Here is a 15012-nt window from a genome sequence, read left to right on the forward strand (position 1 = left end):
ACCCATGACATGGTATAAGGGCAACATTCCTCTCCACCAATGTGTTAGAGAGCCACCTACAATAAATAGTTAACTTATTGTGACCATCCAAAACAATTTTCAAATATACTTTTTTTTTAAATGGTCAAAGTCTAGTTATTATTACGATTTGACTGTATTCATCTTTATTTGTAAACAAAAAAAATCAATTCAATTTTCGTAAACGACGGATTTTATATCGAATTATTATGGATGTCCATTATATAGCATAACCTAATTACTCATCCTAAGGATACTTAACTCTAGATAGCTACAATACTTTTCCATTTACCAATGTCTTGGGCCGGGTCACAATCATTTTAGTAAATTCTCTCTCTCCTTCCCAGCCCACCCAAACCAACTTTCCTTAAGAAAGAAGCCCAAAGACAAAATCTCAACGGTCATATTTTCAAGCTTTCGGATTCTTCGTCTTCAAACGCTCTTGACCGTTGCGTCCTCAGTCCTCTCTCTCTCTCTCTCTCTCTCTTTCCGAAGCAAAAGGCATCCGAAAGAAGTCAGCTGTAAAAGTCGACAATCATTCATGGGGTGCTTTCCAAAGTGCTTCTCTACTTGTAAGCGCCGAAAGCTCAAAAAATCAGTCACTGTAAACCCCTTTAAACACCAAGTAAGCCCACAAAGTTTCTTCTTTCCTGTGATTTTTACTGCCATTTCCATTTTGTTACTTTAGATCTTTACCCATCTGAGATTAATTTTCCACAGAGCATTGAAGTTGCTGAAGAAGCTGTTCAAATCCAACCTGCTGAAGCTGAACCCACAAAGCTAGAAGAATTTATAGAAGCCATTAAACCCAGCAAAGAATCAGTGTAAGAAATCCATTGTCAAAGCTTGGATCTTGATTTTGTTTGGCTTTCCAGAGAATCTTCTCCGTTGGATTTACGGGTTTTATGTTGTTTATAATTTATATTTGTTCATTAATGTGTATTTAGAGAGGAGATTGAAGAACAATCAAAGAATGGTGACAAAAAGAAAGTCACATTTGATTTGAATGTCGAGGCAAATGATGAAGAAACACCCACCAAGGAAGAAGTCTCCAATGTACTGGTGGAAATTTATGATGAGAAGGAGAATGAAGAGGAAGCGCGAAAAGGGTTCGAACCGGATTTGATTGTATCAAGTATGGTATCACCATCAACTCATCCGTTGAATCATCGATACAAAAATTGCGAAAACAGTGAGGATGAAGATGATGATTGTGCTAATGCTGATGAGTTTGACAGTAGTAAGCAAATCTTTGTTGAAGAAGAGTCTTCCGAGTCCTTGTTTTCGCTATCAATTGATTCTCGAAAACAAGAAGTTTGTGATGATGCTGGAACAGATGAGAAGGAGGTGAATAGTCGAATGCCAAATCATCAAAATGGCAGAATAGATTACAGGAGACAGAGTTTCCACCTTCAGGCGGTATCGAACCCCATTGAAAATCTTGCTCAATGGAAGGAGGAGGTCACCGGAAAGTCAACTCCAACAGAAGCTTCAAAACAGCAGCACCAAGAGAAGGAGAACATAAACATGGAGGTGGAGGAGCAGGATTTGAAATTACACTTTAGTCCGGAGCCTGCTTCGAAGCTGCCAAAACTCTGCGCAAGGCCGAGGACAAAGCCGTCTTCTTGCGTAGACACGAGCCTTTCGAGCTGGCTGGTTGAGTCTGAGACCACACCACAGTCAAATGCAAGTACTAATAATTCTGTGGGGAACGAGTTTAAGTCACCCGGAAGCCGTGAAGATAGGCCAATTCTGGGAGCTTGGACAACTGAAGAGCTTAAGCAGTTGTCGGCTTCTTCTACTCCAAAAAAAGGGTTACGAAGCCCGAATCCCAAGGAAATGCCGATCATTGGTACTGTTGGGAGCTACTGGAGTCGTACCGGACAGGCCATGGATTCGGACTCAGGCTCTTCTTGCAGAGGAAGGCCAAAATCAACAGGGCAACATAGACAGGTAAGAGATTTGCTCGAACTGATATTTCCGTTCATCCATTCGATAATTTACTAAACTACTCTAAATTACGGGAAGGGGATTCGAACCTTGATGAAATGCGGTTTGATTGTGCAGGATCAGAAAGTGGAATGGAAGTCCACTCCATTTAAGGCAAAATTGGAGAGAGCTTTGGAAATGTGATATATTCATGTAATTTTGAAGGTTATCTGCCAGATTTTATGTAATTCTACTATTTTTCTTCACATAAATTTTTCTTGCATTATCTTACCTTTAGTGTTTAACTTACATACTGCAAATTTCAACTGATAAACGGACAGAAATTAACTCGTTGATGGCAAAAAACGGAAAAAGAGGATTTCTTCTTTCTTGGTAAAGGGTGTAGGATACAGTAAAACAACAAATAATCAAGATACAACATTCCTCCTTTCATTTCCCAGACTACCTACGGTTTCCCCACGATACAATATTTATTTGTTTTGCCAGTCAACGCTACCCTAGCATCCCAGCCAATACTCAAAGAACCATTATTTGTTTTTGCCAGTCAACGCTACCCTAGCATCCCAGCCAATACTCAAAGAACCATCTGTTCTAGTGGCTCTTGCTGGTGACCTTGAGCATGCGGTTGAAGTCATTGATGAGCTCGAACGGGAAGCTCAACTTCCGGATCATTTCACAATAGAAAGGTTCGTTAACCGTGCCCGTAGATTTACCGTCGAAAAAAAATCATGGAGATATTTTGAGATTTTCATCTGTGCTGCTGGAAAAGTAAGTTTTAATTTTCTTGTTTAATGCATAACTCACTTTCAATAATGATAGTTTCTTATAATATTTATGGACGTTATATGATATTCTATCTTGAAATCCAACATCTTAAGGACTACCGAAACCGTGTTTGTCGTTGTCCATGGACATCTGAAATGGCATGTTTCAGGATGGACTGTTTAGTATGGGTTTTGGGGGTCGGACTGCAATGCATTTTTTTTAGAACAAATATCATATAAGGGGAACGAAATTGGGTTCTGGTCATATCCTCGGCAGCTTTATCATCGGACCACACACATAAGAAGATATGTTTCAAGCCTTTTTTGAAGCTGGTATACAAGGTGGTGGTAGCACTGGTCCACCCTTCAGAGTTGATACGATAATCAACGGACAAGTTGATGATAATCAACTGAATTTCATCCCTCTGTACCAAGGACACGGTGGGATCAAAGAGCAGAGCGAGAAGGGATACAATCTGTTTGTCATGCATCCAACTATTTGGAAGGCTTCAACCGCGAACATGTTATATATAAAGATTCGCCGTGAGTATTTATTGTTAATCAATTATGTGAATGGTATTCTTTTAATGTCGTTCCTTCAATGCAGGATGCGCTTCGATAAAGTGATGAATAGGAGATTTTGGTTAGCCACTATCAAGGGCGATACTGGACCTTACGTGTTACAATTTATAAAGTTTTCGATGAATAATTATGACGAGAAACTTTATGCCCTACAAGCTTTATAGAGTTCAACTCTCAGAACTTTTAGAGGAAGAAAAAAGTTGAGATATTATGAGTGGGTTGACAATTTAGGTACAGAGGTTTGGAAAAAAGATCAAAAATAAAATAAAATAGAATCATTCATTCATTATTCAAATGCTAGATTCTTTTACGAATGGATGTCTAACAACATAACACACATAGTGAATTTCTTTTTTCCGACAAGAGAAATGTAGGTTTGAAAGCAGTTTAACATTGCCAAAGAGTTTGAAAAACGGTTAAAAAACATTTTTTATATATAACATCTGGCAAAAGTAATAATTTTCCGTGCCTTTCTTATTTATCCTTTCTTATCTCTTTACTTACTTTGTAGTTTAAGAGTGAAGGAAGTTGAGATTCCACAATAAAATAAAGGGAACTTTAACGAAAAGCACCCGGTACTGTTCACTTTAACGAAAAACCACATTTTTACACTAAAAAGTCAATCATGGTACTATTCACTTTTCCCTTTATTTTGTCCTTATCATTAAAACTCAAAGTTTTCAAGCCCTTTTCATTAGTTTTCCTTAAAATAAATTGGTGAGTTTTTTATCAACAACGAGATAACAAGGGCAAAATCGGAATAATAAAATAGAGTGATCAAAATTTCTGAGCGAAAAGTGTTTCGAACAATGTGCAAGTTCAAAAATTAGGGTTTCTAAATATTTGGGCTGATTGGGATCGCATAGGAGAGAGAGGGGGCGGAGGGAGGGAGGAGAGAGAAAGGGGTGGAGAAGCAAGAGAGGGGTCTTTAGAGATTTTCTCTCTTTTGGATGGTGTGTTTGTATAACAGGTTGAGTTACTCCTTATATTGTCAATTGGTTTTATGGTGAAACCCCAACTTTCTTCAAAGAGTTTACAGGAGATTTCGTATCCAAGAACTTGAATACACCTTTAGTTTGGAAGTGGCCCCGACGAGATTGTTTGTGACATCAAAAACAACATTTAGAATTATGGTGAAAATGATATATTCACAGACAACCTCTACTTTCCAACATACGCACCTTGCTTTCTACTATAACGTCGACCCAGGATTCCCCTGTTTGGTATCAATTATATAGTTTCCTCCAATATCTTAATGTTTTTCAATCATTTTCACATTATAGTGGAACCTCAACTTTTTCTATGATTTCAGAGCAGGTTGTCCCACATGTGAAGCCCAATGGCTACGTGTGCTCCATGTCACTCCGTTTGTGTTGTTGACATGTTTGACTTGAAAATATACTTGAGCACCCGTGTTGAGAATGAATCATACATAGATGGTAGAAGAGATCTTACATGGACTTATAATAAGTAGTTGAATTACTTTTCATATAATTTAGTTTTATGATAGAACTACAGCTTTTTCATCTTGATTCAAGAAAAACAAAGAAAAAAAATGACTTGAGAGGTTTTAGTTTTAATAAATCATCATAGAAGTAAGAAAAAATGAGACACATTTAAATTCTAAATTCATGCAAATTGATAATAAATTCAATTGAGGTCTCGTGATGTGTCATACTAATTGTGTTCTAACAAGAGGAACATGATTCTATCCGGATCTTCTTTATGAGGATCCTAAGGATCAGCTCATCATATCCGTTCATCAATCATCATGCGCTCAGAAATCATTTTGAATTTTTATTTAAAATTGAACACAACCAGTACCTAACGAAAACTAACCGCACGATGTGCAATGAATGGTTGAGATGAATTGATCCCTAAGATCCTCACAATGAAAACCCAAAGAGAATTCTCACAAAGAAGATATGAGAGGATCATCATCCCTAGCAAAATATAATTTTTGCATGCGAGTTTATATAACTGAATTTATTATTAAATTTTATAATCACATACTTTTGGCATGAAGATTAGGGCGAGGGTGACTAATATTTTCGGAATCTTGAAAGTGGTGGAGCTTGGACCAACAATAAGTGAATGAAGGTTACCTAAAATTGGAGAGATTTTTCAGTGTGCCAAGAATACGAACCAATATATGAAGTGTAATAATACAATTGATTAAAAACTTGAAAGGGGAAAAATCAACTAATTGTATTATTACACTTAGTGTACTGGACTATATTCCCGGCACACGAAAAAATGTCTCATAAAATTGGGTGAAGTTGATTGGGAGACATGATTTCTCTAACTTATTTAATGGTGGTGAGTGGTAATTATTATGCGTGCATGTTAGAACTTAAGTCTTTCTTGTCTCATTTTATCAAATGCCTTCTTTATATGTATTTTACTTCATTTTATTTTTCATCCAAGTTAAGAGATTCATTAACTTGTCCAGTTAAAAAAAAAAAAAAAGTTTCGTTAATTCTTCTGATGTGGTTATTCTTTTCAACTACTTTGTTTGTCTGGTATGTGACATTTCATGTTACTAAGATGTATAAGTAAAGAGACTGGGCTAAACTATTTGCATTAAGATCGAATGGTAAAATTAAGATTGACTAGTGAGTGAACACAATTTCGTCAAGACTCAAGGGTCTAGGAGATCGGGACCCTAGTTACTACGCACACACAATGCCGATAATCATAGTTAAGAAAAGAAAAACATGATTAAGTTTGAACAATATTGAATCTGAGTCATAACTTGTAAGCATAAAAAGTAAACTCATGATTCTTTTTGGACGCAGCAAAACTAGAGCCTTCACTTTTGGACGCAGCAAAACAAGTTTGTCAAGGTTTACAAAACAGCATAAAGAGACCTTCAGACTCTGATTCCGATCAGCTTGGTTCGTCCTACAATTATATACTAACACATGCTCCTTATCCAAGCTTACTCGGTCAGTCGAGACAACTCCTGAGAATTCTGTTTCTTCGATCCATTCCTGGCTCGTTTTGTGCGCAGGACACCAGACTCGACACCATCTAGATCCTCGGGACATTCAAGTTCTTGTGCCTTGCTACTTGCATTTTGTGAACCTTTTGTGAACCATCTTCTAAGGGTGTGCTGATCACTGTTTTATCAGGGTGATGTTTGGAGGTTTCTGGTTTATCGTCTCCAGGGGAAGGACATGCAATGTTTGATAGTGGAGTAGAGTGGTCATCCACGGTGGATGATCCGGACTTGACCCTGTTGTCCTCGAATTTTCTCTGTTGCTCAAACATCTTCTCAAGGCACTTCCCTTGTTCTTCAATTTGCAACTGCAGCTTTCTTTGGTTCTGCAAACATGCATAACATGAGAACATGTGAAAAACCAATATCAACTCTCACTTCTTCCCCCGCGCCCTATGTGTCTATCTTTCTGCATCCACATCTCGAAAGTGGTAGTCACTTGAGTACCCTACCCAGTTACCGACAAGCAAATAGTTGTTGCACATTCCAAACAGAAACTACAAAAGACAATCTAAGTGTTCCAACTGCATACCTCAAGTTGTTCATGAAGCCGCTTCTGGAGTTCCACCTGCAACCGCAATGCTTCAGTAATACCCATGCTCCTGCAAGAGGTACACGTAAAAACTTTCAGCCTGATTTCAACTTAACAGCTCATGAGTAGATCATAGATAGATAGGTGATGAACCATTTTAGTTCCAACAATGAGATTAAAAATGCAATTCTCGAAAAAAATAAAGTTGGAAAGTTCCTCTAGGACCATTTAACGAAAAATGGCAAACTGTAACAACTAACAAGTAACTAAATGAAAAGTTGGAAACTACTAGTTTTCAAATATAATATAATTTGGTCCTACAAGTAAGCAGATCGCCTCATATCCATTTAACATTCAAAGTTCAATTGCTTAATAAATAAAACTTATCTACGGATGAAGAAAATACATGAAACCTTATAGCGTAGCATATCAAACTACAGAAGATAAAAGAAAAGGAAAATAAAAGAGTGAGATGCATATTCTTTGATATTTTGGGTGAAGGAAAAGTATGTACCCTTTCATGTCTAGAGGATTTGTTTCTTCAACTGGAGTTGAAACTTTCTCGTATGGTCCTGGCACAAAAGTAAAATAAAATAGAATCATTCACTCATAATTCAAATGCTAGATTGTTTTACTAATGGATGTCTACATACATAACACACACATAGTGTATTTTGTTTTTTCCGACAAGAGAGAATTATAAAGAAATAAGATGTATATTTCATACCATAACACAAAGACATAGGATGTGAGGGGAAAGAGAATGCATGTTTGAAAGCAGTTTAACACTGCTAAGAGTTTGATAAACGTTAAAACATGTAGCAGCAACGAAAACATTTTTATCTATGAAATTTGGCAAACCAATGGTCTCAGATGTTTTCAAGCAAACCATCAGAGAAGAAGAACAAAGGAGGTAAACTTTACCTTCAGATGACTCCGGTTTGTATCTTGCTGTTCTATATTTCTGAAATTAGAAAAAAAGAAAAAAGGTCCATCGAAACGAATAAAACCAACCACAGCTAGTTATAAGGAACTAATCGAGGATAGAAATATATTCATGTACCTGTAAATGGCTTTTTACATGATAGATTGTCAATCCCTCAACTTTCATGAGGTTTAAGATACCCTTAGGGGTCGCTCCTGTTTGTCAAATTTATTAGTCAAATGTCAAAAGAAAGAGCTATAGCATTATGACCAGAGTAAAATACGAAAGCATGTGTTACCCACGTTCACTACCACCAAGATGGTTGACAGCTTCCACAAAGGCCTCATGAAGTTCTTGCGTCCAACGCATTCTGGCTTTGGTTGGAGGTGCACTGGACAACGGCTCAGGACTAGGATGAAATTCTACAGATTGTACTGGCTGATGCTGTTGAATCTGGGGTTGATGTTGTTGAATCTGGAGCTGATGTTGTTGAATCTGGGACTGCTGCACTAGGATATCAGAATATGGTTTCGACAACTCATGCGTCATAAAAAGTCAAAAGTACTCTTAGAGTAAAAGACTTGAAGTAAAGTTCAACCAGAAGGTTAAATTTGTTGAAATCCCATAAAGATGAGCCAAACGAAAATAACAAATACATGTCATATTAAGGTCACAAAAAATGTTAACTGGACAACAAAAGCTCTCAAAGCAATATCGAGAAACAGAACATAATACCACATATTCTTCACTAAAGAATTGAAGAGCCAGGAAATTATCCAAATTGGCTCTATATTGGAAAAGTAACTGTAATGATCCAACAGCAACTTCAAAAGTATAAAAAAACACACCTTTGGTTTAGGATCAATTGCATCAACATCACTGGGAAGCTCCCAATTTGGGTCCAGAGTGTCATCAAATGAAATTAAGGGATCCCAATCAGACCAATGGGTCTTTCCAGCATTTTCCTCTGATGTTATGACACCGGCACTACTATCCACCAGGCCATTCGGGTCAGGGACATTTTCAGAGAAGTGAAGAAATTCCTGAAGTGAATCTGGGCACCAAGAAATATCTCTGTGTTCTTCAGGGTAATTAATCAAAGTTGTAGGTTGCATTTCTGAAAGGGGAGAATGAGAAGAACGGGGCAGTGACAATGACTTTTCAGTGTTTTCATCAACTCGTGATTTAAAAATGAATGGAGAGTTTTGGGGATGCCGTTCACAAGGGGGAACTGAAGAAATATGAATGTCATTGGGCCTAGAAGATGATGAAAATAAGTTCCCAGGGGAAGAAGCCTGCGGTAACATAGAGTATATAGTCTTCTCCCTTTGTGATGAAACCTGAAAAGAATCCGGCAAATTGGAATACTTGTCGCCAAGATGGGTATGGAGACGCGGAAATGATGAAGACGTAGCTTTGGAAGCCCCAAATTCACTCATCTGGTTCACATCTGATCATTAAGTAAATAGAGCAGGGTGTATGTTCGTTATATTAAGTGTGCCAACTAGTGTCTTCTTAGGCACTCCCTCAACTTTATTCTTCATTGCCAACATTTAGGAACATCATGTGCACATAAGGAGAACTTTGGGTCCATTCAGCTTAATGTTCACATTCAATATCACTCGATGAACCTTACTGCTGGTATCTGTACAAATAAATGACAAAAAGAAAGATTCCGGTTAAAGTCCACAGCATATCTGAAAACCTAGCTTGAGTAAACAGTAAACTTCAGGCTCAAAAGTAAACCGCATAGACGTATAACTTAAGTATTAACTATTAACCACTGGCAATAACGTAAAAATATCTAGTTTTTATCCATGCTTCCATTTATAAAGCTAAAATGGCCAGCTTATCATTCAAGGAATTTTCATACAGAAGACAAAACCATTAAACAGTGGAAGAAAAAATGACACACATCTCAGAATTTCAAGGTTTAATCCAAAGCAAAGTGAAGCAGCATTCCCAACTGAAAGTACAAGCAAAATCCGAAGAAAGGAAAAAGTAGGAACTTGCAACAAGGAATTAAGTGCACAATCATGGGGCATCCAGAATACATATAGATTGTCATTAACCATTCTGAAAGCTCCTATGTTGGTTCTCTTTTCTTATCTGTTAAGTATGAACCACTCTTTTTTTCGTCTTCAATTAATCAGATAAGCCTAACATTTGTTTTCACCTAAACAACATCCACCAAACTACAGATTTGGACAACTTCAGGAACTTTGTAGTCATCACAAAAGCTGCTTGTTATAAAGAAAATTTCTCGAGCAAAAAACCTTAAGTTCTTGAAAGGAGAAGGGCCTTAATTGAAGTACTAGTGTTAGGATACTAGGAATATTAGTACATCTTGTTAACCAGATGGGATAAGGCATCCCATCTGGTTGTTGATGTGGGATAAGGCTTTCTGGAAAAGTTAATTTCAGCTTTTTGAAAACGCCGACCCCACTTAGTGGAAAAACCAACCCCACAAGAAATGCCTCACTTATGGCTTCCTATCTTTGTAACCAGATGGGATAAGCCGACTCCCCGTGGGATAAGGCTTTGTTGTTGATGGAGTGTCGACACGTTAACAACACAAATTCCAGCACAAGAACGCACATTAACAACACTCATTTCTATGTACATGACGGTGAATATTCCGGGCAACTAAATGAACTCGACAATGTGGACACCGGTGCAAAAGTTTTACATTACAAGTGTAATGAAAATTATAGGCAGGACAAAGCTAATTCGCATCCCGGCCAATATACCGTCCTTATGCAGGCGCCATAAGTGAGTCATTTCTTGTAGCAAACTGATGGGGGATAGATGCTTGCCAACAATGGTATAACAAAAGTCAAAGCCGCAGAGCTTGAGAATCTGTAACAACTTAAGACCCATATTTCCTATTTAATTACATATCAAACCATTAAAAGCAAAGCTAAGATTCACTATGAGAGTTTGAAAAGCAAGCTGAAATCACCTTTTCCAGAAATCTTTTGATATTTCCAACCATCCAATCCAAATTCCAATCACTAAAATCCCACTTAGCATCATAAACACATACAATAATCACAAATTAAATTATTAAATTATGTGATCAAAATTAATGACAACCCAGCAGAGAATACAAGAAGATTACAAGCACACTAATTTCAGATTATTTCAAAGAATATGAACACTGAAATGGAGATATCAAACTACACAGAAAATACGAAGTATAAATTTAATCGCGTTTCTTCAAAAAAGAAAGGAACTTCAAAGTGGGGATTGACCAATCTTACCCGAGAATGAGAAAAACTGAGAACTGAACCCCAAAGGCTGGAACTTTGAATCAAAAGCTCAAAGCTTTCAGGCTTTTGCTGCAGAAAAAAGCAGGAACAAGGAAAAAGCACTTCTGTGAGAGAATCTGGTGGACACAGAGATGGCTGTGTTCTCTCTCCTTGACTTAATCTCTCACAACACGAACAACTTTCTCTCTCTCCTCACAAGAAAGAGAGGAGAAGAATCGTCTCGTTTTGTCTCTCCTCTTCCTCTATGTGCTGACTCGGAAAAAATGATAAGCTGCTACCAGTGGATATTGATCTTAGATTCTGGCCGTCGGATTTTGGTTAATTTTTATTAATTTGATGACTAACCAACAGTTGTGATTTGGAGAAGAATATATTGGTGGCCATCTGCATGGCTGCGATGCCCACAAGGAAGTTAGGACCCATTTCCGTGTGGTACCTCTTTGTCTTTTGACGTTAGTTCCCATTTATTCTTGGGTCTATTTGCAAATTTTCATTTTTATTTGGAAATTAGTTGTTGTTATAAACAACGGTGGTGGGCAGAAAGAAAAAAATATATATTTTGTATATTTTTGTAATAAATTTCTACTTTATAGCAAAAAAGGAATAAAATTTATAGAGATTTGGTGAATTACTTATTGCTCTTTGAAACTAATTTCTCTTTTTACTCATTCCTTGTTTTGTATGTATAGAAAAGAGAAAACCCAAGGGAGTATGTGCTTGTGTATAAATTGGAAGTATCTTATTTCTTATTGTCTTTAGTTTTGAGGAGATATTTCTTAGTGTATCCGAAATACGAGATGGTACACCACTTTGTGTTCTGAATGCATTGAAAAGTTTCTCAGTTTTGAGAGCAATTATTAAAAATCTTCATTTCAACAAGAGTATATTACAAATTTTATCATCTTTGGTTGACAAAGAAAGTTTTTTTAATAATAGTGTTGAATAAGTGATAACAATTAAGATTTAGTCACTTAAACATGATCTTCTAGACAACTAGTCAAACATTGATATGAAGTTTTGTCGAGATTTAAAGAGATGGATCCGTGGTTCAATACTAATCACATTAATATTGTTTCTAACTTGCATCCTACGGCCTACTAGCACAATATATATGAGGTTTTATCACAAAATATTTGAATGGCATTATGGTTGCAACCGTTTATTATACATTGTAACTTAATCTGTTAATTTTTCAACGTATGATTCTTGTAATATTTTTAATGTTTGGCTATGCAGACAAACAATTTATCTTCATTCACTCCGGCTACTTTTTTTTATTAGAAGAGTACATGATGATTTTTTATTTTTCTATTAATAATATATTATAACACATAAATTAATGTCAAAAGTTCACCTATGATATGATACTATTAGACAATACAACATAAAGTAGAAAGCAAGTACCTAAATTCCCTTCAAACGCCTAAACCAACCCATACGGGTGGAAAACTTGTCCAGCGACAACCACTGCGAGTCACTTGGAGTTTGTTGTGCTTAATTTTCAGCTTCTTAATTCTCTCTTTTAAAATGCTTTGTTCTCTCTATTAATATTAATTAACATTTAGAGTAATTAATTACGATCACAAAGAATTAATAGCTGAAGTGGAGAGAGAGAGAGAGATGGCAGCTGATCAGGGCCAGCAGCAGGCATCCAGTGAGTCCATGGCGACGGTGGCTGAGAAGGCTCCGATCACCGTGGAGAGGAAGATCCGCAATGATTTGGAGACCAAGCTCCCCAAACCATGTAAGTACATATATATATAGTCGTACATTTTGCTGGTTATAAATTATAATGATATCAACATACTATCATGATATATTTAAAATCTGTTGTTCGATATAGATAACGGGCGTATGTTCTATAGCCCGAACTAGGGGTTTAAGTTTGCTTTTATGTTCTAGAAGAAATAGCAATTGTTTCACGTGATCAACCATGCACATGCATAATAATGCATGAATCAAGTGCTTAATTTTTATTTATTTTAATTCAATCTTGTCAATTTCAGACATGCCTAGGGCTATGATTGCGCCTGATATGGAGAACATCAATGGCACGTGGGGCCATAAGCATTCCAACATGTCTGTGCTTCAACAGCATGCAGCATTCTTCGACCAAGACAACGATGGTATAATCTACCCTTCCGAAACATTCAGAGGTAAATCAGTTTTGAAGTTTTAGGGTTTTTGATTGGCACGTCACGTACAGAAATGGATCGTCTTACCCGAATCAGTTCTTGCAGGATTTCGTGCACTCGGGTTTAATCCGGTTGCTTCGTTCATCTTCATGGTTCTTGTCCATGGAGCTATGAGTTATGCTACTCTTCCTGTAAGTTTGGCGATGTTTCATTGACACATCGATATTCTAATCCAGTCTAATTTAAGGGATTCAAACTTGGGTGAAAGAGTGCAAGCACACTACCTGATGTACATTTGCCCGCGATATTTTACTTTTTAAAAGCCAACTATCTGCATTGTCTAATTCATTTGTCACTAGAACTGCTTATTTTGGATAATTAATTCATTTTCTTCTTCTGCAGACATGGATACCGTCGCCTTTCTTCGCAATTCACATAGAGAACATACACAGGGCAAAACATGGAAGTGACTCAGGGACCTATGACACAGAGGGAAGGTGAGAGTACCTGCCCATAAACCTAAAGAAAGGGTGTCTCATATGTGATTGAACTATTCGAAACGTGTGTTATAGGTTATTTCAAGAATTATTCGTTCATGAGATTTGATGTCATGGTCTCCTCCAATAAAATGGGGGACTAGGTGTCACTAGACCGGATGATCAGTACTGTCGGGGTTTTAATATAACTACTGCAAACCTGATAGATCTTTGGTTTGCATGTATGCTGCAGGTACATTCCTGCAAATCTGGAGAACATGTTCAGCAAGTACGCCCGCACTGTGCCTGATAAGCTTACATTCAAGGAGCTTTGGCACATGACTCAGGCTAACCGTGATGCCTTTGATTTCTTTGGCTGGTCGGTCTCTCTCTCTCTCTCGATCACACACAAACAGACGCGAAAACATAACGTGATAGCGCAGTTGATTAATTTCCGTTACTGTTTGCAGGATTGCAAGTAAACTGGAATGGGGAGTTCTGTATCTTCTTGCAAAAGATGAAAACGGCTACTTGGCAAAGGAAGCCGTGAGGCGTTGTTTTGATGGAAGCTTGTTCGAGTACTGTTCGAAGTTGCAGAAGGGTGCTGTTAGTAAGATGGGATGAGGAGGAGCAAACGTAACTTAATGAGCTGCTGATTGTGTTTTGTATTAGCTTTTGAGTTTTCTTTTGGCCTAATTTTGATAGATTGATAAGTGGTAACGGAAAGAGACTTAAATAATGATACTTCAAGGAGTTGAGTTGGATGAAGAACTACTAGATTTCTCAATTGTTCCAACTTCCAATTCAGTAAAAGCCTCTAATTTTTCCTACGCTTAAAACAGTAACGTAAAAATTGTTTGGTCATATGCCTAAACGAGGAGATTCTACTATACAACCGGATTCGTCCGTCTCCTCTCTCATGAGAACAGATCACGTTCACTGATGAGGGGATATACTCATGTCGATGATTAGCTACACTATTAACCCGGACTACTGCAGGTTTATCTCTTTATCTAATGGTTGTTCAGGTCTCTCTCCTTGATTTGTGTAGAGATCACTAGACCACTTCATCTGTAAGATACCTCTCATGAAAAGATTGAGACCCCGTGTATTGATCTTACCCGACCCTACGCGATCTCCTCAAAGTGAAAGCTATCCAACTACACTAAGCTACCCTAATCATGCAACAAAATCCAATGCTCTGAGAAGTTGTAGGGTTTAGGGTTGAGATTAAACATAACCATATATAATCAACTCAAACAGATTCACAACTTGTAGATGCCTGGAGCTTACGCTTGCGCGCCATCGTAGTGACTCCTCAAGGCGGTGGTCCGATCCAATAGAGAAAAATAGGATG

General features: G+C 37.4%; 2 protein-coding genes and 1 pseudogene across 2 annotated transcripts; 2 read left to right on the forward strand and 1 right to left on the reverse strand.

Moving 5' to 3' along the window:
- The first annotated feature begins 462 nt into the window (after positions 1-462).
- Positions 463-2238, forward strand: LOC126592637 (uncharacterized). The gene is made up of 4 exons (XM_050258391.1): positions 463-643; positions 739-842; positions 966-1971; positions 2086-2238. The coding sequence occupies exons 1-4, from the start codon at positions 560-562 to the stop codon at positions 2149-2151; spliced, it is 1260 nt and encodes a 419-aa protein (XP_050114348.1). The 5' UTR covers positions 463-559; the 3' UTR covers positions 2152-2238.
- Positions 2239-6000: 3762 nt separating this feature from the next.
- Positions 6001-11271, reverse strand: LOC126592636 (protein PHR1-LIKE 1-like; annotated as a pseudogene).
- Positions 11272-12584: 1313 nt separating this feature from the next.
- On the forward strand, positions 12585-14485 carry LOC126592638 (peroxygenase-like). The gene is made up of 6 exons (XM_050258392.1): positions 12585-12788; positions 13051-13200; positions 13285-13370; positions 13582-13676; positions 13909-14034; positions 14126-14485. Exons 1-6 carry the CDS (start codon positions 12665-12667, stop codon positions 14277-14279), a joined length of 735 nt encoding a protein of 244 aa, XP_050114349.1. The 5' UTR covers positions 12585-12664; the 3' UTR covers positions 14280-14485.
- Positions 14486-15012: the final 527 nt, after the last annotated feature.

The sequence above is a fragment of the Malus sylvestris genome, chromosome 12, assembly GCF_916048215.2.
Source record: "Malus sylvestris chromosome 12, drMalSylv7.2, whole genome shotgun sequence".
Lineage (NCBI taxonomy): Eukaryota > Viridiplantae > Streptophyta > Magnoliopsida > Rosales > Rosaceae > Malus > Malus sylvestris.

Coding starts and splice junctions, on each gene's coding strand:
- LOC126592638 (XM_050258392.1), top strand. CDS start 12,665: ATGGCAGCTGATCAGGGCCAGCAGCAGGCATCCAGTGAGTCCATGGCG. Junction 13,201..13,284: donor CCCTTCCGAAACATTCAGAG/GTAAATCAGTTT, acceptor CAGTTCTTGCAG/GATTTCGTGCACTCGGGTTT. Junction 14,035..14,125: donor GCCTTTGATTTCTTTGGCTG/GTCGGTCTCTCT, acceptor TACTGTTTGCAG/GATTGCAAGTAAACTGGAAT.
- LOC126592637 (XM_050258391.1), top strand. CDS start 560: ATGGGGTGCTTTCCAAAGTGCTTCTCTACTTGTAAGCGCCGAAAGCTC. Junction 644..738: donor TAAACCCCTTTAAACACCAA/GTAAGCCCACAA, acceptor AATTTTCCACAG/AGCATTGAAGTTGCTGAAGA. Junction 843..965: donor AAACCCAGCAAAGAATCAGT/GTAAGAAATCCA, acceptor ATGTGTATTTAG/AGAGGAGATTGAAGAACAAT.